This window comes from Lutra lutra, chromosome 5, assembly GCF_902655055.1.
Source record: "Lutra lutra chromosome 5, mLutLut1.2, whole genome shotgun sequence".
NCBI classification, from domain to species: domain Eukaryota; kingdom Metazoa; phylum Chordata; class Mammalia; order Carnivora; family Mustelidae; genus Lutra; species Lutra lutra.
The window spans coordinates 110,298,347-110,323,948 of NC_062282.1; the positions used below are offsets into that span (position 1 = coordinate 110,298,347).

General features: G+C 35.8%; 1 protein-coding gene across 2 annotated transcripts in view; it reads right to left on the minus strand.

Moving 5' to 3' along the window:
- Positions 1–25,602, minus strand: part of EDIL3 (EGF like repeats and discoidin domains 3) — a 425,477-nt gene that overhangs the window by 105,938 nt on the left and 293,937 nt on the right. For both annotated transcript variants that reach the window (XM_047731177.1, XM_047731176.1), the window contains 3 exons: positions 10,471–10,626; positions 8,734–8,878; positions 4,236–4,420 (listed from right to left, as the gene is read on the minus strand). In XM_047731177.1, coding sequence (XP_047587133.1) covers positions 4,236–4,420; positions 8,734–8,878; positions 10,471–10,626 — 486 coding nt within the window. The remainder of the gene's footprint in view (positions 1–4,235; positions 4,421–8,733; positions 8,879–10,470; positions 10,627–25,602) is intronic.

Genomic DNA, 25,602 nt, shown 5'->3' on the forward strand with positions numbered 1-25,602 from the left:
GCTTCCCTCTCTCTCTCTGCCTGCCTCTCTGCCTACTTGTGATCTCTCTCTGTCAAATAAATAAATAAAATCTTAAAAAAGAAAAAGAATTTATCAAAATCAACACCCAAAGAACAAATAATCCAATCAAGAAATGGGCAGAAGACATGAACAGACATTTCTGCAAGGAAGACATCCATGAAAAAGTGCTCCACATCTCTTGGCATTAAGGAAATACGAATCAAAACCATATTGAGATACCACCTCACACCAGTCTGAATGGCTAAAATTTAGCAAGTCAGGAAATGACATGCTGACGAGGATGTGGAGAAAGGGGAACTCTCCTACACTGTTGGGAAAGTAAGCTGGTGCAACCACTCTGGAAGACAGTATGGAGCTTCCACAAAAAGTTGAAAATTGAGCTGCCCTATGACCAGCAATCGCATTACTGGGTATTTACCCTGAAGATACAAATGTAGTGATCTGAAGGGGCATGTGCACCTGAATGTTTATAGCAGCAATATCCACAATAGCCAAACTATGGGAAAAACCTAGATGTCCATCAACAGAGGAATGGGTAAAGAAGAAGTGATATATATATATCACTTCTTGTGTGTGTGTGTATACACACACACACACACACACACACAATGGAATAGTATGCAGCCATCAAGAGAAATGAAATCTTGCCATTTGCAACGACATGGATGGAACTAGAGGGTATTATGCTTAGCGAAATAAGTCAATCGGAGAAAGATAATTATCATATGATCTCCCTGATATGAGAAATTTGAGAAGCAGAGTAGGGGTTTGGGGGATAGGGAAGGCAAAAATGACACAAGATGGGATCAGGAGGGAGACAAACCGTAAGAGGTTTGTATTAATCTCACAAAACAAACTGAGGGTTGCCGGGGGTATGGTGGTAGTGAGAGGGTGGTGGGGTTATGGACATTGGGGAGGGTATGTGCTATGGTGAGTGCTGTGACATTTATAAACCTGGTGATTCACAGACCTGTACCCCTGGGGCTAATAATACATTATATGTTAATAAAAAATTTAAAAATATCACCCTATACATTATCTATAAAAATGTTCATCTTATTTTCAACAAAGATACTAATAAGCATAACAAGGTACAGTTGAACAGATTATATCCTCTTCAGGAGAAGATGCTAAAAATAGTCACAATTCTGGAGCAATTCTTACGTGATGTCAAAAAAGAAAAAAATAAATATAAGAAAAGATGTCAATTTACCTTGCCTTGGAGATTCTGAATACGTTTTGACACAACAAAAAAACAGACACATACTGGAAGAACTGGTCCTTGAATTGACAGAAAATCTGTCACCAACAAAATGAATCAATTTCAGCATGCAAGTGACTTTAAGAAGACAGTTGAAAAGCCATCTTAAAAAAAGTGTGATGGATGGAGGTTTGGATTGAAGATTACACACCGATTCATGTAAAAAAAATGTTTGTTTTATTTTATCTTTCTAAGGATATTTGCCATTGGCAATCCTTTCATGTAGATATTTCTGGAGTCTGCTAGCCAGCCCATCTGAGCTACTTACAGGGTATAAGATATTTTGTCTTATTCTACATGGCAGTATGACTCACAAATAATATTAGCTAAATCCAGTTAATCTGGAGTATGACTAGACTATTTCCAATTAAAAAGTGTTATACAGCAACAAAGAACCAGTTTAATATTGCCACCCAAGTCTAACAAGTAGGAAAAAAGTTTTTCCATGATTTCTTTAAATTAAGAACTTGAAAACTTCATAAAGTCTACGTATTATTAAACTTTAGTTCTATGTTATAAAGACTAGATTGTTAACATGAGATTTTACTTTCTTTTCTTTTCTTTTTTTTAAGACTTTATTTATTTATTTGACAGACAGAAATCAGAAGTAGGCAGAGAGGCAGGCAGAGAGAGAGGGAAGCAGGCTCCTTGCTGAGCAGAGAGCCCGATGCGGGGCTCGATCCCAGAACCCTGGGATCATGACCTGAGCTGAAGGCAGAAGCTCAACCCACTGTGCTCAACAGGTGCCCTGAGATTTTACTTTATTTTGTTAATATTTATCTATTTATTTATTTGAGAGAGAGAGAGAGGGAGCACGCACGTGCATGCACAAATTGGGGGAGAGGCAGAGGGAGAGAATCCCAAGCAGACTCCCTGATGAGCTGGGAGCCTGACACAGGCTCCATCCCACAACCCACGAGATCATGACCTGAGTGGAAACCAAGAGTTGGATGCTTAACCCACTGAGCCCCCCAGGAGCCCCCAACATGAGATTTTAGATTTCTATTTCAAATATTATTTTAAAGTTCGAGGATATTAGCAGTCGGGGACCAGAATGATATGCCATCGAGGCCCAAATCGATAACTTGAATTATAATTTGAACTATTCATTTATCCACTTATTCATTCAACAAATATTCATTGAATGACTACCATGTCAAGTGTTAAGACAAGTATTATTCATTTAGGTACTGGACAACAAGCTGAGAAAGTCACAAAAGACAAATGTAGTTTCATCCCTCCTGGAGCAAACAGTCAAATCTGAGAACACAATTTCCAATACAGTGTGAAAATGGACAGTGAGAGGATTACCAAGGATACAGTAGTACTCAGGAGAGAGCTGAATACTACTGTAAGTAGTGGTAAGATCTTACTGTGGTAAGATTAAGCTGGTAGGAGCAGCAAAGGCTTCCCAGAGGAAAGTACATTCAAACTGCAGCTGAGGACATCAGCCACACAAGGCAGGGGATACTAAGGGTAGAAGCACTCTTTCTGTTCTTTTCCTCTAGGAAGAGGACATTTATAAAGGCATTGAAAGAGAGAACATTTGGTTTGAGAAAGTGAAGCAAATTTAGAAGAGTGTGGTAAGAGATGAAATGGGGCCAACTCCGGCAAAAACTTCGAGGCTATATTAAGAAATCTGCACTTTATTCTGAGGCTAATAGGGAGCAATTGAAGGGTTTTAGGGAGTAAGAGAATCATATTTGCATTTTTGAAAAAAAAAAATCACTCACTGCTCACAATTTAGGAAGTGGATTTTTAGAGAGTGAGACCAGAAACAGGAAAGCTGGTCAGGAAGCTTCAGCAAAACCCAGGTGAGGGAGTGGTAGCTTAGATCAGGGAGGTGGCAGAGGGGATGGTGAGAAAGGAAATACGCAGTGTGAGTGTGTATGTGTGTGTGTATGTTTGTGTGTGTGTGTAGACATATACCCTTCTGTCAAAAAGCTCATAAAACATTAAAAGGAAAAACACACACAGAATTACCCTTTATGCATAATGGCTAATGAAAGAGCTCAATAAAGCTCTAGATCAATAGAGATCCAGACAGAATGTCAGGGGAAAGTCAAGGGAAAAGTGACTATTTCTATTGAGAAGATTTTATTGGACATTTCAGGTGACTTAGAACAGACTCACGTGACAAATCAGGTTCCATGAGGGGTATCATTTGTTGCTATTATAATTGTTTTTGTTATTTTCAGAAATGTAATGAATTACCACAGTTTTGAAACTCACGGATACAGCATAAAAATCAATGATAAAACTCCTTTCAAATAAAATGACCTCATTATGGAATTAAGCTGTCTTATTTTTCTTTGCCACAGAAGACATTAACAAATTTGTGCATACTTAAAAGTACTCCACAATAAATGCATTTCAAGAAGATTGTTTTAAAAAAAAAAACACTGACTATAACTGCACTTCATTTGCAAATGATAAATAGATTGCAGTGGCTATGCTTTCTTTCCTTGTATAGGCAAGCTCTCTTATGAGAATGTAATCAAATTCTTCCATTGCTTAGCAACCACAGGTAAAGAGCTAATAAGTCAGGAGTCATGATTCTGTGGGAATAAGCTGCAGGTCAATGGCATGATTTCAGGGCAGTTTGGAATTCTGCTGTGGCACTTTCAAACCAATACTGACAGGATGCATTAGAACAGATGAGAGTTAAGATGCATTTGTTCTCATAATCGATTGAACCGACCTATATATATTGTGATCTGGTACAATCTAGGGCATCAGTCTGACAGAAGTATCTATAAATTAACATCACAGTAAAAGCAGCACATGGCTATGGCTTCCTAAGGAATTTTTGTTTTACCAATTTTAGGTAAGCCAAAGAGGAAGGTACACTTAAATGAGAATGAAGGCAAGGACTCTGACATTCACCTAGCCAACAGGAAATCTACTAAGGAAGAGGAGCAGGCACTGGTGAAAGGCTTTTTGAAAATATTACCTGTAACCATTGTGACTGGTCATTGTGGCCGGAGGTCCAGGCATTCACTTTGCCCTGTTTGTCCAGCCGAGCTTTCCTTGGTTCCCAAGTGAACATGTCCATGTTGAGAGTCCTGAAGATGCTCGAGGCAGTGATCTGATAGTCTTGTATATGTCCTGATTTCATCCCCAGAGGCTCCGAACAGCCTGGAAGAAAATGAGAAGGATTCCATGAGAAAAATAATTTATTACTCTGGAAGTTTTCTACGTTCATTTTTGATAGGCAAAATAAGATGAAGCTTAATGCTATTCATTTCCCCAAAGAGAAAGCATCTAAATTCAAAAAAGGCTATAATCAGAAATAAATCTGGAACAAAATCAGAAAAACAAGATAGCCAATTCAGGCTATTTTGTCTGAATATATTTTGGAAAAATTGAAAACAAGGCAGACAATTCAAACTACTTTTCTGTGATAGATGATTTTGCAAAATGAAAACAAGGCTGAAATGCTCTCTCCCGTCTCATTACTGAAAGCCTCGTGACTATTCCCTGGTTTTCAACAGTTTCATTGTGTCTTTAAAAAACAACATTTTCTCACAAAGTATACTTGGTTTTCTTTTATTTGTTTCCATAATATCGCAAATGAAAATTCCCTCAGTACAAAGTCATTTTCACAAACTGCTCCAATGGTGTATTTCAAACTGGACAGCATTTTGTTTTCTGAGAAATATCTGTTAATCCTTATCGCTGATTCTTGTAGCACCAACATGGCTTCCTCGGAAGCTTATATTTACTCGACGGGTACCATGTGCCAGGCACTGTGCAAATACAGAATTTAAAATAATAGATAATAGAAGAAAATGAGGTAATTCTAGCAAAAATCTTTATTGTACAAGCCTTCTTATAAAACCTTCCATTTTGATCATACTCAGTGACCTCTCGTATTGGATATTTTTGAAAGATTTTCAAATCTGCAACATATCTTTTTAGTTTTGTCATGGTATGAAATTTGGATTTGTCTGTTAATGGGAATTTGTGTATATGTGCCCACACACATGTGCACACACATGCACACAAACACAATTTCTCAAAGAAATTTACACACTATTTTCCAATCTTGAATTGCAACTGTGATAAAATTCCACTCACAAAGCTCGTAACAGGAAGCACGATTCTATTATCATATTAGTCAGTGGTTGAGTCTTCCATATGTACAACTGCTACATTTTGACCAAGGAACACACAAGATGAGTCTGATCATCAAGAAACCCAAGATGAAAAAGGGGATTTCTCCAATCAAGGCCATCTCCTGGTACTCTACTGGTTCCCTACTTAGTCTCTCTGTGGCTTTTTACCCATTATTTAACCACTTTATGCCTCCGTTTTCTCACTGGTAAAATGGTGGTAATAATAATAAACTACCTCAAAAAATATTCTAAGAAATTAGTTAAAGTATTTGGAAACAGTATGGCATATAGCTAACATTCAGTACATGTTATTTCCATAAAGCTCATTTCGACACATAACGTTAAATCGCCAGATTGGCAGATCAGTAAGCATTAAAATAATGTAGTAGGACTGGTTTCACTTTCTGAAACTAGGCTGTTTTAAGTCTAGGCTCTAAGAGAGGGAGCTTAGAACTGTTCACTGATAAATAATTCTTAACTACAATTAATAGCTTTCTGTTCTAGTCCATCTAGATCACTGCCTTCTTGAAGCTTCTCCATGTTTGGCTTCACCTCCACCTTCTAGGAAATGCCTTTCCTATGCAAACATGGCCAAAACTGACATGGAGGGTTGGCCAATTATGCGCCTTAGCACAAGTCTTGCTGGAATTCAGGTGCAGGAGACCTAGACCCTAAGTCTCAAGATAAAAATAGCTCAAATTCCTAAATATATCTTCTGGAGGAGAAAAATTGCATGACAAATTTCAAAGATTCTAGAAAATTCCAAAATCTTAATGACATGCTGTTTATCTGCTGGCAGTTCTAAGGTAACATGCATTGTCTGCATTATAGATTTCTGATCTTTCTATTAGGACCACCAACACTCCCTACACCCACCCTGTCCTGGTACTGGGGTCTTTGTAAAACTGCTTGGGTTGCAGAAAGATATAAGGGAAAGGGAAGTTGTTTTTCTCCTTTTGTGATATAATATTTGAAGTCAGATGCCTTTACTTTGATCACTTCTGCTTCATCATAGAATTCATTTCATACCTACTCTGTTATCTAGTATCGAGACCAGAGCAAGTGCTGAATAATTTTTTCAAAGAATGGATGAATTAATGACTAGTCCTCCTCTAATTACAGCCATGATTCATTTCATTCTAACTATCTTAAATCATACTCCTTTCAGAGAATTTAGGGGATTTTCTTTTTTAAGTGTCTAGGGAAAAGATTAACTGTTGATCTTCTGGGCAGGCTGAGAGATCCTTTTAACAGCTTACTGAATACAGTAAGGCAGACTTGTGCTTTACAGCATTGCAGGGGATTGTGGGAAATCCTTTGGCACATTATATTACTGTTTATTTCCTAGTGTTATAGTTAACATCTCTGCCAATTTGCCTCACACCACAAATTTTCCTTCTCATCCACATGATTTCATATGTGTAGATTAACACTTTTACTAGAACAGACAGCACCTGAGCAAAATGAAGTATTAACAAAAAAGTTGATTATTTCTAGAGTGAGGTGTCCTAGCTTTTAAAAGCATCCATTAAGAAATTTTTATCCTCTGCATGCAAGCTTAAAATCAATTGTGGAATCGGGAGGTGGGGTATGGCTTCTTTTAAGAACATAAAAATCTATAAAATGTCAGGTGTAGCCTCCTGTAAAAGCTGAAAGTAAAATATATTCATACCTTGGGGGTGTAACTGTGTCTTGTAAGAAAGAGTGACCCCCATGAATCAAGAGACTGGAAAATTGGGAATGGAGATGTTAAACAACTAAAAACCACGGAGCTTGGCTTCTCCTTGAGTGCTTTATGATGAATGACTTAGGGATGACACTGGCCTGTGATGATAGAGTGACATGTTATATAAACTGCACAGCAATGATTCTGTTGAGATTTCTGGCTGTCAATAAACGGGTTTGAATTACCAAAATAAAGAAAACATCATTGTTAGGATAATTAATGGTACTAAAACCGTATGTTGGTTACTTTATAAATGATGCCCATAGATAGTATGAAAATGTGATTCTTAAAACAGATTCACTCATCTGACCAAATGTCCCTAATTCCTTTAAATGTAATTGGTTCACTTAGAGTTTGGCTGTTTTTTTTTTTTTTTTTTTTAATTTTTTTATTTTTTTCAGCATAACAGTATTCATTATTTTTGCACCACACCCAGTGCTCCAAGAGTTTGGCTGTTTTTAATAGTAACTTTTATTTGCTAAAAATCACTCTCTTTCTTGGCATCACAAAGAAACCTAAGAAGGGAAAGAGATATAAAGTATGCATTTCAACGTCTGTGCATTTCTTTTGAAATGAATAAAAAGCTCTTAGTTGTCCATTTGGAAATATGTGTCCTATTTTTAACTAAATGGCATTATTGTAAGTCTGATAAAGTCTTTCATGCTAAAAAGTGGGCACACATGAATTTTTGGCTTTTTACAAAACAGTTGGTTGAACAAAATAATCTCAGGCCATAGTGGCAAAGATAGTTTTTAAATGTTGATGCTAGAAATACAAGAGCAACCACCAAAAATATAGCATAGTGAAATGCCTAGAAAAGGTTTTTTGTTTAGTTCAGAATCTAGCTATATTGAAATGGGACCACTGTGAGATCCACACATTAAGTCTTGATCTTTATATCTAGCACTGATGCTCCTGGAAGACAAGAATTATTTAACTCTGAATCCTTTGATAGATTTATCTCTGAGCTGGATAATCAGTGTTTGTACAGTAAGCCGGCTGCTAGATAAGAATGATATCAGAATGAATTTATAGTAGCTCTCATGGTTTTGAAGTATTACCTCCCTGGGAGGAATGATAAATTTACATGTTTCATAAAACCTAAACAAAACAAGACAAAACCAAGTTCTCATGGTGGATGAACAAAGATAAAGCTTACTTTTCTATGCCATAAAGCCTAAACATAACTGCAATTTGTGGGGTCAGGCAGATTCCTGTTTTTACTGAACTTCTGTCACAAAACATAAATCATACTTACTCCTAAAAACAAGATATATTTAAATCTGATTGAACTTTCCAGTGAGAGTTTATTGTGCTTTCTCTGAAATACACTGATCCTACTACATTAATTCTATTCTGCAGCATGTTTTGGAACTTGTTTATCCATGCATGTACCCGTATGCACACGTGTGCATGCATACACACACACAAACACACACACACACACACACACACACACACACACATTTTCTCCACTAACTGTGCCCTAGACATTTTGTAGCCGAAATTATTATCTGTGAGTGTTGGAAAATGGCAAATTAGTAGTAGACTACATACAAATATATGTTTTTTCCTTTAAAGAAAATACAGAAATAGATGAGACTCACCTGATAGTTCACATCCAAGAAGTTCCATTCTCAAAGTACAGTGTCTTCGACAAACTTGTGGATAGAGTCTTACATACTGAGCTTTTATCGGGGGTGTGAAAGAGTTGGCATAGGGTGTGTTGTTATCAACATTTCCACGAAACACCTGGGTAAAGAGATAAGATAGAGTTTGAAATTACTAATGGCAAGAGCTTCTTTACCTATTTTCATATATTGACCTTATATCCTATCTAATGTGATGCATCAAAAGTTGGATTAAGTATCTTGGGGATCTGGAGCATTTAGGAAGCACATTGTCCTCAGCAATGAATATAAGACCTATAGATAAAATCCTAATTAAAGCTATAAACCACTGTGGTCTATGGCATAATCTATATTCTACTATGATGGTATTGTCGATTTTAAGGCCAGTCCTTCAGAGTCAGGGGAGAGTTTCTTTACTTTGTTTGAGAAATGGGCACCTGAAACCTTTCAGCAGGGTTTCATCTGGGACCAGGTTTCATCTGGTTTCAACAGGGACCATCTGTTTATGCTACTTAGTATTTATAGGTGTTTTGGTTTGGTTTGGTTTGGTTTGGTTTGGTTTGGTTTGGTTTGGTTAGGTTAGGTTAGCAGTCTCCACTAGTACTTTCTGATCACTCAGTCTCTCTAATGCTATGATCAGACTTTATGATGCTTCAGGGTCTGATTCCTCAAGATTACTTTCTTATCAGTCAGTCCCAGATCACTGGATGAGAGAATCAAAGTCTTCATATCTATCTCTAGTGAAAAACAGTGTTTCCCTCTAAAAATTAAATGTTAAAATGTGTTATTTTTAATTTTTTTATCTCATTCTTGTTTTACTTTTCATATAACAGTAATCAGAAAACTTTACCTAATTTCACTTAAGTATTTTAAAAAAATCTTTCATAAAATTTATTAGAGTTTAACCATTTGGTTTTAAATGGGATGAGCTGCAGTCCTGATATTTTTAAAGTTAAAATTTTTGAGGAAAATTTGATAAAAAATTGGGACTATCATATGAAAAGGCAAAGTAGGCACTGGATATTATTTTCATTTTCTCTAATGTATTATATTCTGCTGAATAACAAAACTGTTTTCTAATGTGAAATATACAAGCATACATCTTTTCTATCACTTGGTATTTTTGTTAAAAGTAATAATTTTTTTCTTTAAAAATAGTAATTTTGATCTGTACTTATTTGATTAAGAAGAGTACTAATCTGTCAAAGCAATAAAATGAAATTGAAAGCTATTTTTTTTTAAGATTTTATTTATTTATTTGACAGAGAGAGATCACAAGCAGGCAGAGAGGCAGGTAGAGAGAGAGAGAGAGGAGGAAGCAGGCTCCCTGCTGAGCAGAGAGCCCGATTCGGGGCTCGATCCCAGGGCCCTGAGATCATGACCTGAGCCGAAGGCAGCGGCTTAACCCACTGAGCCACCCAGGCGCCCTTGAAAGCTATTTTTAAAATAAAAATTAATCATCATACACAGGACTATGCTAACATTGTGACAAAGTGTTTATATAACCACCAATTAAAATCTGACAAAATCTTAAATGGTAGCTGCTGCACATTTATAACTTGGAAAAACTCCTTATACTCTACACCCTTTAGTCCAATTAAAAAAAAAATCACAACTCTATAAGGCTTCTGTTTAAGAGTCAGTAACTATTTAGCAACCAATGATTATTAATGAGATTTTACTTTTAAATTAAATATGTTAAGTCAGCCTTACCATGTCTTCATTGGTGCCTTTTACTTTGTACATCGTCCAAGTTTTTCCATCATTACTATATGCAATTTTGTAGGATTTTATATACTCTGGACTTCCAATCCTTTTAGCTCCTTGAGTAATCACACCAGTAACTCTCATTTTTCTTTGTAAATTTATCTGAGGAGACAAGGCATAAACAATGGTAATCTCACTGTTTTCAACATATTTCAATAATATTTCAGCAATACTGACAATATCAATTTGGGGAATGGAACATTTTTATTTCTTAGTATAGATTTAAAATAATACAGAAATATATTAATTTTCCTGTATTTTTTCAGATGATTATTAAGTGTATGTCAAGTTGAGCTTCAAGATCTTTCTCTAATGGAATACATTTCTTAAGTAAGCAATATTTGTGAACAAAATTTGAAAAACACAATTTGCTGCCAAAATATTAGTATGAAAAACATTTGGTTGGTTACAATATGGAAATACAACTTAGGAAACTAAAAAATGGAAATATTATCTTGTCAAAATTGCCTCAGTGACATTACTTTGAAACAGTAAAATCAATATAATTTTAATGTGTCTCCAGTTCTTTTGACTTCAACAAATTTCCATTTAAAATTAAAAATGAAAATCATTCTGAGATCACTGAATACTGGAATAAAAATAAGATAAAGGTAACCATACTGACAAAAACAAACAAACAAAAAAAAACAAACGTAAGCATCCTTGGTTGCTAGCTTTTTTTTTTTTTAAAGATTTTATTTATTATTTATTTGACAGACAGAGATCACAAGTAGGCAGAGAGGCAGGCAGAGAGAGGAGGAAGCAGGCTCCCCACTGAGCAGAGAGCCTGATGCGGGGGCTCGGTCCCAGGACCCTGGGATCATGACCTGAGCTGAAGGCAGAGGCTTTAACCCACTGAGCCACCCAGGCACCCCGGTTGCTAGCTCTTTATATTGCAGTCTCTCCTACAGTTATTGGAGGGTTTTTCAACACATAGTTGTTTTTCTCTTCATTTAAGCATATGGAGATTTTCTAACTGATATTTTCTCTCCATATATTCTCCCCATTCCAAATCACCTTTTATTTTTTATTTATTTTATTAATTTATTTATTTTTTTAAAGATTTTATTTATTTATTTGACAGACCGAGATCACAAGTAGGCAGAGAGGCAGGCAGAGAGAGAGAGAGAGAAGATGAAGCAGGCTCCCTGCGGAGCAGACAGCCCGATGTGGGGCTTGATCCCAGGACCCTGGGATCATGACCTGGGCCGAAGGCAGAGGCTTTAACCCACTGAGCCACCGAGGCGCCCCCCAAATCACCTTTTAATAGTTTGCTGCAAGAATAACAGTCATCTAATAAAACTAATATTTTTTCATAGTTATATGGAGCTCCTTCTGATACTCTTCTGATAAATGCCACAAGGTAAGAAACATATTTTCTTCATATATGGCAATCATTAAAAATTGTTCTATTAGCAGGGAGCCTGGGTGGCTCAGTCAACTGAATATTGGACTCTCAATTTGGGCTCAGATCATGATCTCAAGGGTCATAGGATGGAGCCCCACATAGGGCTCTGTGCTCAGTGGGGAATCTACTTCTCTCCCTCTCCCTTTGCCCCTTGCCCTGCTTGCATGGGTGCATACTCTCTCTCAAATAAATAAATAAATCTTTTAAAAACAATTGTTCCATTCACTTTAAAATACCCTTATGAGAAACAAACTGAGGATTTGGGAGGGGAGGAGGGTGGGAGCCTGGTGGTCGGTATTAAGGAGGGCACATATTGCATGGAGCACTGGGCGTGGTGCATAAACAATAAATTTTGGAACACCGAAAAAAAAAGCCCTTATGATGTTTATAAAATCTTCAATTAAGTAGGAAGGTACTGCCTCAAATGTTCTTGACAAATTGCTATAGAGCTCCTTTCTCATTAATTACAAATCACAACAATTTTAATGTCTCATATTCTGATATTAAGTTAATAATTCTGATACCATTTCCCAAAGAAGAAAATCTTCAGATTCATGCTAGTGACTAGCGTTTTTCACTTTGTGATGAAACTAAGAGTTATTAACATTTGTAGAGGATGTGCATGTGGAAACCAGCTCCTCTATAGGTCACTATATATACAGCATTTATAAACTATAAGCTAAATATATATTCACATTACATATTCAAAAAGTTAAAAATCAGAACTAAGAAAGCAATCCTTAAAACCTTCCACCCCCATACAATCAGTATGACTTACTAAGGGTCTACAATGTTTAATTCCCCTAGATTTATAGATTTTAAATGTGTTAAGTGTGTTATGGGTAAACCTGAATCCCTCATGTACCAAATGTTCTTTGAGGCTTTGGGAAATTTGCCACTAGGGCAAAGTCTACTTTCCTCTTCATTGGGAGTTTCCCAGTCCCATCTTTCCTCACGGAACATCATGAGGATCCATCCCAACCAATGTTCACAAGGCAGTTCTCTTGGGAAAAGGCAGTCTTGACTCATGTAAAAAGAAAACCTGGAATTCTGATGAGTAAAGAACTGGGGTGGGGTAGTCCCCAGCTACTGGCCAATGAACATGCCCCTTTTTCATTCTTGTAATGCAGAATTTACAAACAATAATTTTGCTGTTAAATTCTGGGTCTTTGGTCTCTTCTGCTAAAATCCTAAGAAGTTGACTCGGCTGTCCAGTTTTACTTTTCTCATTTTAATACTCCAACATCAACATTTCTGACATGAATACATTTTATATCCCATTCTTGTTTGGAGGTCTAAATAAAAGAATATCCTCCATGAAGGTAAATTTTACCTATGGCTCTTAACATTTGTCTCAAATAGTTCTCCAAAGATTGATTTTGGAATTTTAACTTTGAGTTTAGAACAGGTGACCTCCAAAAGATAGTTATTATTTCAGTATGTTAGGTAAATTAGCACATTGCTATGGAAGAGCAAAAATCTTCCATATCTCACATATGATCTGCTTTTTCTTTTTTTAATCTGAGACTCTTCATGGTCTAAACCATTTTAATATACACAACATAAATAGTGGACACTTAGAATCGCCTTTTTTCCCATTTTGGAAGTCAAATTCCAACCTTGATATTGTTGAACATCCCTTTTCAATTATCTTTTATCTTGTTTCAATTATCTTGTTTATACCTCTTATAGATAGCCAAATTATCTTGGCTCGAGTTTTGGCTGATGAGCTGTAGACTCATTTCCTAAAGCTTAAATTGTGTAAGTATAACAATCAGAAAAAAAATTGAGTACATGTTTCTCTCTAAATCATTATAAATGATGGTTTAAAAGATTCCTATTTACTCTAATATTTATAGGCTCTGAGAGTATATCTCAGGGAGCTGGAATTCCAGATAATAATGCAGCACCCAACTTGGGTTCTATCTACTTTCAGTTGGTATTTGTAATTAAATATCAGCACTGTTTTCATTAAATAAAAAATTTATAGAGCACAGGTTCTGGGATTATTAACACTTAATAGTTTTACATTTTTGAGTTCTTATACACCTAGCACTCTTAAGCTCGGATAATAAGATATTCAATATAAGACAGCTAAGATTTCACTCTCATGGTTACACTCCAGTTTAATACCAGGAATGTATATTGCTGTGAGAAATAAATGAGCCTAGGAAGAAGGCTATGGCATGATTTTAGAAACATCTCCACCACACAACTTGTTCCAAGTAATCCCCTTTCATACATTCCAACTTTATGCTACAATCTCTTTCTAAAATGACATTGGCTATAAGGAGAACTGCCTTTTATTCTGCTTATTCTGCCTGTATGAGCCACTCCAGATACCATGTTAAAGGTCTACCAGGGATTGCACCAGAAATTCCAAATTTACTCCCTGAACTTGACAGATATTCAAATATACAATGATTATTTTCATTTACTAATTTGATTTCAGAGAAATTATTATTCTACTGGGAAGTTGGTAGATTGCATGGCCTTAAAAAACAGAACTGTATTTAAGGCATTTTGAGTGAATGGTATCCCCTATAAATATTAAGGAACATAATCTGGACCTAGAATGCCTAGAACCCATGCAAAGACCAGGCAAAAGGGAAAAAGAACTGAGAGTTTCATCTCTGGCTTTTGTCACTTCCACCAATATAATCTTAGACAACTTGTCTAAGCTGTCTGGAATTTAATTTCCTCCCTTGTAAAAGGGATTTTAATAGAATTATTAAATGTGAGGATTATACGATGTATGCATGTAAAAATTTAATAACACCTGCCACCTAGAAATCTCTTGGAACATTTGCTTTTGGGGTTGATTTTCAGTTTTCGTTGTTATTTAAATGAAAAGAAGCATTCTTTCTACCTTAACCATTTGATATTAGGGAATTTAGACTTGGAGAGGTACACTGTATTTATTAGAGTTGATAATCATAATAACCATATGAAAATACCTTTGGAAATAACTTCCAAAGCTATGAACTGATAAGACATTTAGGGCTACTATGTTTAAGCGTGTGTGTGTGTGTGTGTGTGTGTGTGTGTGTGTGTGTGAATCCAACCATTAGCTTCAACATGCGGAAATGAAAATTCATGGGTTGCTGACAAGACCCCCTGAATCCAGCACTGGAGATACTCCATGTTAGAAAGTTTCTGAGCAGGCACTGAGATTTATCAAATCCTAACTCAAAAAACCATGAGAAACCCTTAGTGTAATAGAAGTTTTCGAGATCCCAGTACACGTCTCTATGTTTGGGATGTGGGGGAAACTCCAAGGGCTAGTGATGGGAGACAGGCTTGGGAAGAGCTTTCTAAATCTGCCATTTCTCTTTCTCATTTTGCAGTCTGGCTCCTTCCTGATTTACCCACTTCCAGTCCACTGCCAGGGGGAGGCTGCTGTGACGTGTGGGCCAGGCTGGGATGGGGATCCTGCAATCACTACAGGTCTGCATGTTTCCTCCTCTGCACTCCGCATCCCTGTCTGCACTAAGGAGGTAAAATGGAGCAATGGAGATGCTGATAAAACAGTGTCTGGAGCAAATGAAGCAGGGGGAAGAGGGATTCGGGATAAGTACAGATTATAACTCTGTCATGGAGCCCCCTCTTTGCCCCACCTCAATCTACCTGGAACAGCTGCAGCTAGGACAGGGTTTCCCCTTCCGTTCAGGTGTATCACCAGCCAAGATACGAACATGAACTCTCTGAGAAATGCAAGCATTGCAATCAAATGAAGAAAACAAAAACAGAACTATTCCTGGAAAAACTAATCTAATAGAACTGAAAGATCAAGATTTTAAGATAAAAAAAAAAATCCCCTAAGAAGATAAGGACATTTTTGAAACATAAGACTGAAATAAAAAAAGAACCAGTTGGAAATACAGAGAATAAAAAATAAAATTAAAGTGAAAAAAAGTTTAAAATTAAGCTACATAAGGTTTTCAATGGGGTGATTTCAAGCATAGAGGCAGGGCTTCAGAATAAACTAGTGAGCCCAAGACAGATTATGAAATTCCTTCCAGAAGTCAGCAGAATGGGATACAGAGACTGTCCATACTGACAGATGATGTAACAATTTACTTTGAGAATTCAAGGAGGCAATAAATAATAAAAACTAATGAAAAAGTTCTGCAGATTTGCTTAATGTGAGATCAACATTTAATCTATATCAGCAATTAATTAATATAAACAACTAAAATAGTGTGATAGTGCCACATGTAAAAGCAGACAGATCAATAAAACAAAGTAGAAAATCAATAAATAGACCCCACTATGTAAGGAAATTTTATATATGAAGTAAGTGATATTCAAATCAGTGGAAAAAATAGAATATTCAACAACTGAATTGGTATAATTTGGTAGACATCTTAAATAAATAAATTTAGATCAATATCTGTCCTTTTATCCCAGAGTAAAGTCCAGGTAAATTAAATACTTAAATGAAAAACAAATAAACCACTGAAGGATCAGAGGAGAATACTGAATTAAAAATAATCTGAGAGGAAAGTGACTTTCTAATCATGGCACTAGTTTTAAAATGTTATTAAACTAAAATTTTCTTTAAGATAAAAAGCAAAATAAAGTAAAATACAAAGGACAAATGGGACTAATATTTTCCAAATCATATCATAGCAAAGAGCTGATTAATCGAAGAAACTTGGAGATCTTATTTGTTAATAGGTAAAAAAACAACTCAATAGAAAAACCTGGGCAAGGGATTTTGTTAGTTGACATCAAAGGAAATACATATGGATCTTAAACATTTGAAAAGATATTCAATCGTACTCATAATACAAATTAAATCTACCCCAAGATACTATAATTCACACAATATTACACAATATTTGTTAAAGAAATAGGCAAGCTTGTACATTCCTAGTGGGAGTATAAATGACAGTTTTTTATGAAGGACTTTTATGAATTTAGTGACGTGAAATAAATGACAAATACACATTTTCTTAAACTCAGAGATTTCATTCTAAGAATGCAGCCTACAAGTATAATCATACATAGGCAAACTGATGTAGGTACAAGGTTGTTCCCTCCACACTGTGTATAACAGAACAGAATTTCAAATGATTTAAAATGTCTCTCCATAGGGGTCTAAGTCATTTCATTATGGAAAAGTCCAGAAAATGGAACACTGTTCAGCTGTAAAGAAAAAAATCAAGAATGAGGGAAGGTAGGAGGAAGAGAGCAAGAGGGCGAGGGAGAGAAAGAGAGCGAGCTCTTAGCATGTGATTTAAGAAATTACTACTTGTCAATTTTTGGTATGGTATCAAAGAAGAGTATCTACAATTATCTGGAAATTACATGGAAAAAGCAGTAAGACGTTTACAACAGAACAATGTGTGTCATATACTTCTGTTTATAGTACTGTAAAGGGCAAATAATACATATACATATTTTCTTGTACAGGATTATAATGTCTCTGAAGCAAAAACAAAAAGCTGGTTAATAGCGGTTTCTTTAAAAGGTGGTAAACAGCTTGGGGAGAGAAAAGAGGGAAGATAACGTTGACAGTACTGTATCTTGTGTTTTTGAAATTTGAAGTATGCGATGTCTTACCTATTCAAAAGATAAATAAATTAAAGTAAAAATAAAAGGTTGAGAAAAAATGTTATTTTTTTTAAAGATTTTATTTATTTATTTGACAGACAGAGATCACAAGGAGGCAGAGAGGCAGACAGAGAGAGAGGGGGAAGCAGGCTCCCTGCTCAGCAGAGAGCCCGATGTGGGGCTCGATCCCAGGACCCTGAGATCATGACCTGAGCCGAAGGCAGAGGCTTTAACCCACTGAGCCACCCAGATGCCCCAAGAATACAATGTTATTTTTAATAGTGAAAGGAATTATAAAATAACTAGAAATTAAGTGATTCTAGAAAATATCTAAAAAGTTAATAAATAATGTGACCTTATGGAAAATATTTTTTAACCAAAAGATACAACAGAAGACCAGTATTTAATGGTCTTAATAAATTTACATAAACATAATAAATTTGTTCTCTGAATTTTGTTTGTAAATTCTGTGCAGATTTCACCAAAATCCAGGACCATATTCTGTTAGATAAATTTATTCTAAATCTATATTTTATTTTAAATTATACATAGAAAAACAGATTTTCATTATAAAAACTCAGAGGAATCTTGGAAAAGATATGAAAAACAGGGGAAATCTGCCAAATATTAAGGCATCTCAAGACAATTTTAACCAAAAATAAATAAAAAATAACCTAGAGACAGAAAAATACCTAATTGGAATTGGAAGAGGGGTCCAGGAAAAGCCCAGACATATATTCACACTTGAGGAAGCTTTACAAGTCAGAGGGGAAAGGCCAGATTTAGTAAATGGTGCTGGGAAAATTGATACTCTATATAGAAAAAAATGAGGTTGAACTGAAATGTACTAAGGGCCAAATGTGAAAAGTAACACTATTCATCTAATAGAAGAAAATGTAGAAACATATTTTTCTGACCTCAGAGTTGAAGAAGCTATTCTTAAGAAGACCAGAAAAACACAAAATGTGAAATGAAAAATGAAATTGGCTCCCTTTAAAAAATTTAAAGGCTTCTATTCAACCAAGTACATTACAGGTAACATTAATACAAAGGTGATAGCTTGGGAGGAGAGATTTGTAATGTCAAACACCAACAGGGGCTTATTTAGTACGCTAGATCACAAACTTCTAGGTCTCGAGACCCCTTTACTCTTAAAAATTACTGAAGGACCAAAAGAGCAAATGCACTCACACACAGCATTGTGAGAATGTGTGTGTGTGGGTGTGTGTGTGTAAAATTATATGGTAAAATAGTAATATATGGAGTATATAATATATATACTTATTGTATTAAAAATTAAAAATGACAAGTTAAAAATACTTAATAATTAATTTTAAAATAATAATAAAACAAATATAGTTTAACATAAACAACATATTTTTCTAAAAATAATTATATTGTCCCAAACTAAAAATTTACTGAGAAGTTATTTTACATTTTTACAAATCTCCTTAGTATCTAGCTTAAGAGAAGACAGGTAGGTTCTCATATTTGCTGCTGCATTCAATCTATTGCAAGATATTTTTTGGCTGAAGTAAATGAAGAAAATGCAGTTTCACACAGATATGTAGTTGGAAAAGGAAGGACTATTTTAATAACCTTTCCAGATAACATGTATATTCTTCCTTGTTAGGATGTCAAAACTTGACAATTGGAGGGGGAGACAAAGCATGAGAGACTATGGACTCTGAGAAACAAACTGTGGGTTTTGGAAAGGAGGGGTAGGGGGATGTGTTAGCCTGGTTGTGGGTATTAAGGAGGGCACGTATTCACGTATTGCATGGAGCACTGGGTGTGCTGCATAAACAATGAATCTTGGAACACTGAAAATAAAAATAAGGACCTTCAGGGAAGATGATTTAAAACAAACAAACAAACTTGACAATAGTTTAAATTTTAGTTGCAGTGTGGAATCTGAAATCTACCAGTGAACTTTTTATATCTGTTAAGTTAAAATAAATCTACCAGTGAACTTTTTATATTTGTTAAGTTAAAACCCATCGGTTTATCTTGCACTTTAAATAGATCTTTTACCTACACATGGTTTTGTACCAACGTGCAATGGCCATTTGGAAAATATGGTCTCACCGAGCTATGAAGAGTCTCTAAATATCAATACATCTTATTATATGATATCAAAAAGTTACCTTGATTAAGATCACCACCAATTTTATCAGAAAAGTATTTAAGTATTAGAAGCTCCTGAGCTTAGATCAGTGCTTGTATTTTTTCCAAATGTCTAATTTTCACTTGAAATTTCAAATTTTATCACTAGCAACAAATGCTGTCAGCTATCTTCCTTCATGAGGCAGGGTTACTCTGTTCATTTTCAAGGCAATTTCTGCCAAATATCCTGAAATGAAAAGTAATGGTTTGTCAATTGTTCCTTAAGGTAAACATGGTATTTAAAAGGAGGGGTTGGGGTAGCCTGGTGGCTCAGCTGGTTAAATGCCAAGACTCTTGATTTTTGCTCAGGTCATGATCTCAGATTCATGGGATCGAGCCCTGTGTTGGGCTCTGTGCTGGGGTGGAGTCTGCTTAAAATTCTCTCTCTCCCTCTCTCCCTGCCCTGTCACTCTCTCTCTCTCTAAAATAAATAAACAAATCTTAAAAAAAAAATCAAATAAGAAGGAGGGGGGCAGTTCCGCTTGTAGCTCACAATCCCCCAAAAGCTTTCCTTGAGATAATCATATTTCAATACTCATTAGAAGTGCTTTCTGTGTAATTCCCATTGATTATGCACAATATTAAAGACACAGCAAGGATTGGCATTTAATAAAATTAATAATCTTAATGCTTCATCAAGGACATTCTTAAATGAGCTGAATTTCTTTAAAATTTTCACCCCATGTGTGCATAATGGAGATGGTTAAACAACTACCAGTACCATTTGGTACTTCTGTCTTGATTTGAGCTAGGAACCAGTAGTTTTACCCAGCTGTTGTTTTGTGGCATCAGTACAATATGAACACAGTGAAAATGGTAAAGAAAGCCTTAGAATTATTATGGAACTAGTGTAGACCTGTGAACCTCCTGAATGGGCTGGGACCCCCTCCTTCCAAAAGGGATATGTGAACTCACATGTAATTGAGAAGCACTGATCTAAAATATAAGAAGTGTTTTTACACACACACACACACACACACACACACACACGAGATGGAGAAACCAATAGAACATGGAGAAAAAGATATTAAAGAGCAATTCAGAGAAAAGAAAAAAGCAATAGCCGAACTCTCACTATGAATTAAATAAATGCAAACTAAAGAAAAGATAGTAATTTATAGCCAACAGACTGGCAAAACAAAAATGTAAGATAATATCAAGTAATAGTGAAGTATTCTTTTGCTGGTGATGGGAGTATAAACTGGTATAGTTACTTCAGTCTGTTAGTTGTTAGCAAAATTAAGCAACCTATTTCTAGGTATTACACCCTGAAAAATTGTTGCCCAAGTGTTCAATGAGAAATGCACACAAATATTTGCTGTAGAATTTTTTTATGTTAGCAAAGAAGGCAGCTTCAGTGACTATCCCTAGAGGTTTTAAAGATTTAAAATATGAAATCTATGCATGTGCTCCTGCACACATGTGTGGTACTCTTGCACACATACAGCCATACTTTCTTAGAGTCAGAAGTGATGAAGCAGATTTATACACGGCTATCTAATGAACATAAGAATGTGTGAAAAAGAACAATGAAATAGGGATGCCTGGTGGCTTTGCTGTTAAGCATCTGTCTTCAGCTCAGGTCATGATTCCAGGGTCCTGGGATCGAGCCCCGCATGGGGCTCCCTGCTCAGTGGATAGCCTGTTTCTCCCTCTCTTCCTCTGCCTGCCTCTCTGCTTACTTGTGTTCTCTCTCTATCTCTCTGTCAAATAAATAAATAAAATTGAAAAAAAAAAAGAACGATGAAATATATACAATACCATTCACATAAATTTAAAAACACATATAGACAACATAATGTCACATGCTTTCCAAGAATTCACTTGTCTAAATCAATACAGGAAGGGCACAATGACAGGTTACACATCAGCTCTACTGGGCTGAGTTTCTGTAAGGGAAGGGGAATGGGAAGGAAGGTGGAATGAATAACAGTGCAAAGAAATAGGGAGACTCATCCTCAAATCAGCACTGGCAAATGCTACCCTAGGTGGAGGGAAGGGATCATAGGTTCCTCCCATTTACTCCTCTCTTCTCGAGGAACATGACTTATGGCCATCTGATGTAATAGCACTGGTTACATACAAAAGGATTTTCTGGACTCATTATCTAGCATAAAATACAGTGCATAAGCATTTCAAGCATACTTATTATATAATAACATACTTAAAATTATTCATGGTTGTAATTTAGACAAAAGTCAGTATTAAATAAGCAATTGGCTTTAAAAGTAGTTGTATGAATAGCTAATTGTTTTTCTCCACCTCAAGCTTGTTACCAGAAGCTTGTGATGTACTTAAGCAGTATGTTCAAGTGTGAGTCTGACTGGTAGCTCCTATCACTACATAGCAATAACCCAAATATAAAACACAAACAAACAGTCTGCAAAAGGAATTACTTTATTATTTTATTTAACTGAAAAATAAACATTTAGTTTTTTAAAAGTTGTACTGCTTAGGAAGTGGAGGAGGGAGAACTCCTTTTTGAGGAAACTTTAGGAAGCATTTCCCAATTGAAGACTGTTAAAACGTGAACTGAGGCATATTAACATTTTTTTAAAAAATATTTTATTTATTTATTTGACAGAGACACAGCGAGAGACACAGCGAGAGAGGGAACAGAAGCAGCGGGGGAGAGGGATGGGAAGCAAGAGAGGGAGAAGCAGGCTTCCTGCTGAGCAGGGAGCCTGACTCGGGACTCAATCCCAGGACCCTGGAAGCATGACCAGAGCCGAAGGCAGATGCTTAACAACTGAGCCACCCAGGCACCCCAACATTTTCAAGAGTTTATTTGAACAAAAATAAATTAAAATGGGGCAGCACCCATCCGCAAATGGTTAGGAGTGTTCTGCCAATAGGGGTTAGGGAAGAGACTTTCATGCGGAAGAGGCTGAAGCAAAGCAAGGAAATTATTTGATTGGCTATAGCTTAACCAGTTGCGTTATTTGGGGAAGCTAGTTAGCTGTTTGTGATTGGTTGTCCTTAGGTTTTGATTTCCCAACCTTAACTCATTACAGACTTAGGTTTTGGTTTGCTTACTTAGACTGCTAAGATATTAAAGCCAGCTCAATTTAATAGTCTCCTCATTTATTTAATTTAATAAGATCAATTAGCAAGAAAATAAATGCCTGATACATAGCTTATTCTTAGGAAAATCATGTTAATAATCAAACCTTAGTGGTTATTTACTTCATGATTATCGAGGCACACACAAGAAGTAGTTTTTGAGTTTCTTTTTTGTTGTTGTTTTTAAACACTTTTATTTATTTATTTGAGAGAGAGAGCGAGAGCGAGAGGAGAACATGAGCAGCGTAAGGGGCAGAGGGAGAAGCAGACTCCCTACTGAGCAGGGATCCCGATGTGGGGCTTGATCCCAGGACTCCAGGATCAGAGCCAAGTCAGATGCTTAACCCACTGAGCCACTCGGGTGCCCCAGTTTGTGAGTTTCTATATAAAAATGCAGATTCAAAGATTAAATAGCAGAGTATTATATATAGATTACTTACATAATAATATTTTATAGAAATCATTATATATACCAATGTTTTCATAATTTGCATAAAACAGGCAATTTGTTTAAATTGATTACTAAGCGGTAGTGAATAGAAATTTCTGAAGTATTATTTTTTCTTTTTAATGATGAGGGTTTTAGATTATCATATAAATAAAAGCATCAGGTGAAAGATTAAGTAATAAAAGGATATGCTAGAAGAGTGAGACTCATATATATTCCATCATTAGAATTGCTAAAAATACAACATGAGGAATTTGCTTTTACTGTATATTAGATATGCATACATTCACCCTTAAACTAAGAGAAAAGCACAAAGGAAGAACCACCAAACTATAACCACCTTTCAATTTCAAGAAATGAGTATTTCACTTGAACATCAGTGGTCCTTCTACTGAGTTAAAAACATAATTTTTCATATGATTATTTTAAAGAAAATAATGTAATTAGAGAAATGAGAGAACCTAAAATTGTAAATTGTCATTACTCACAATACTTTCATCTTAACAGAGATTTTATTTTATGTACTAGCATGCTACCTCTGGTGGTGACCCAAAAAACCCTGTGTGTTCAATTAGCTCTTTTTCCTAACACCAAGTACCTGCAAGTATGTGAGTATCGATATTTATTTGAAAGTTCCACATAATGATTTTGCACTGATACCATTTAAACTGTTATATTTGTAAATGATTTTTTTTCAAATTCACGTTATTGTTCATAATCAAACCTCATTTAAGCATGCACAGTTCACAGCAAAGACAATCCTCCTAGGAGGAATTTTGGGTAGGGTCTTGGAATACAAGTAGGCTTCAGGCAAAAAGAAAAGGTAACCATCTGTTTTGTGTGATATCAGAAATAACTTGAGCCTCCCAGGCAGTTTTAAATATTTGAATTATAAAGATTGTCACTTAGAGGTTAAAAACAACAACAACAACAAAAAACAGGAACATTATCACCAGAAGATTCTCGTTAAAAATGACGGGGAATTGGAACTCCTCTGTTGGTTCAATAATGATCTTATTAATGTATTTTATTGAATCTCTCTTCCACATCCTCTGTGGAGACCTTGCTGGTGGCGTGTAAGGAGGAATATGAATATTGCCTAAGGAGGAAGGCATTTGTTTGAAATATATCAAGATGAAAAGAACAACTCCGAGCAAGAGTGCAGAGCTTACCATTTGGACAGGACCGGCCGTAGTTGCTGTAACAGAATTTCCCTTAAACAACCTCCAGATCACCAAAAACCCAGTCATCTGACGTTCTCCATTCCCACTGTTCAACACGCTCTCTGCTCTACACTTCCTCACTTTGGGGCTGTTCTTGGCCAGACCAACCACCCACATTCTTGCCAGCTGACCTGCACACTAACCATGAGTCAGTTGTGTTTGTTCTCCAACGTTTTTTCAAGTTGTGCTTGTTATTTTAATTATGTAATTTAATTAAACATAATTGCTAAAATGTAACTGGGAAAGGAGAGGGTTTTTTTTGCCTATGAAAACATGAAAAAGCTTTGAAAGATCTTGGAAAGGCAAATTACTAAAAACAAACGATAACACTGGGAGAGATGATTAATAGAACTATTATCGAAGATATTAATAGAACTATTATCTAGGATATTAATATCTAGGATTCTACACTTGAATAACTTCACCAGTAGGTTTAAGCAAAGAAATAAGAACTGAAGTATTATTAATGCTTTATGGGTGTGGTTCATCCAAGAAACATAAAACAGAATTTAAATGTTTTTTTTTAATCAATTTTTATTAGCTAACCAAATATTTAGTTCTGAAGCTCCAAATAAGAAGGCTTCTCAACTGTCCCTCACTATTCTGAGTGTCAGCCAGGCTTTGACATCTGTTCAATTAATTTAACTGTCTTCTTTAAAAAGAGATGGAAAAAGAACACATGTGAACAGACCTAAAACAATAATCTCTTTATGACTCCTTGCACCTGGTAAAGCTTCTAATCAAAGTGAAACACCTCATTCACTAAACAGCACGCAACAGAAGCAATGCACTGTCATGGGTGTAATCTGTTGGTTGTTCCAAGAGTCCTGGCCTAGCATAACCGTTTTCTCTATATTTCCACCTGTTTCTAAAGGACTCTTGCTATACCGTACTCATCTTTCTTGGTACTTGCTGTGGGTAGACCTTCTTCACATGCTTTGACATTCACAGTTACGCATTCAGAAGTAAACTGAACTGTGGCTATTTTGTTTAAAGACTTCTACCTGTTTATTAAGTTCAGTGCAATAGTGTCGATAAAAGGAGTGTAGAACACTCTAAGGTCTATCTATGGTTTGAAGTACAGATTTTAATTCATATGGTCTGAATTTTGAATTTTTGCCTCTTTCTTGGTTACTTCATATGGCTAGGGCAAAAATTCAAGGAGTCACTGTTTATAAAAAGCCCTGAAGTTAACCTGAAGAGATTCAGTA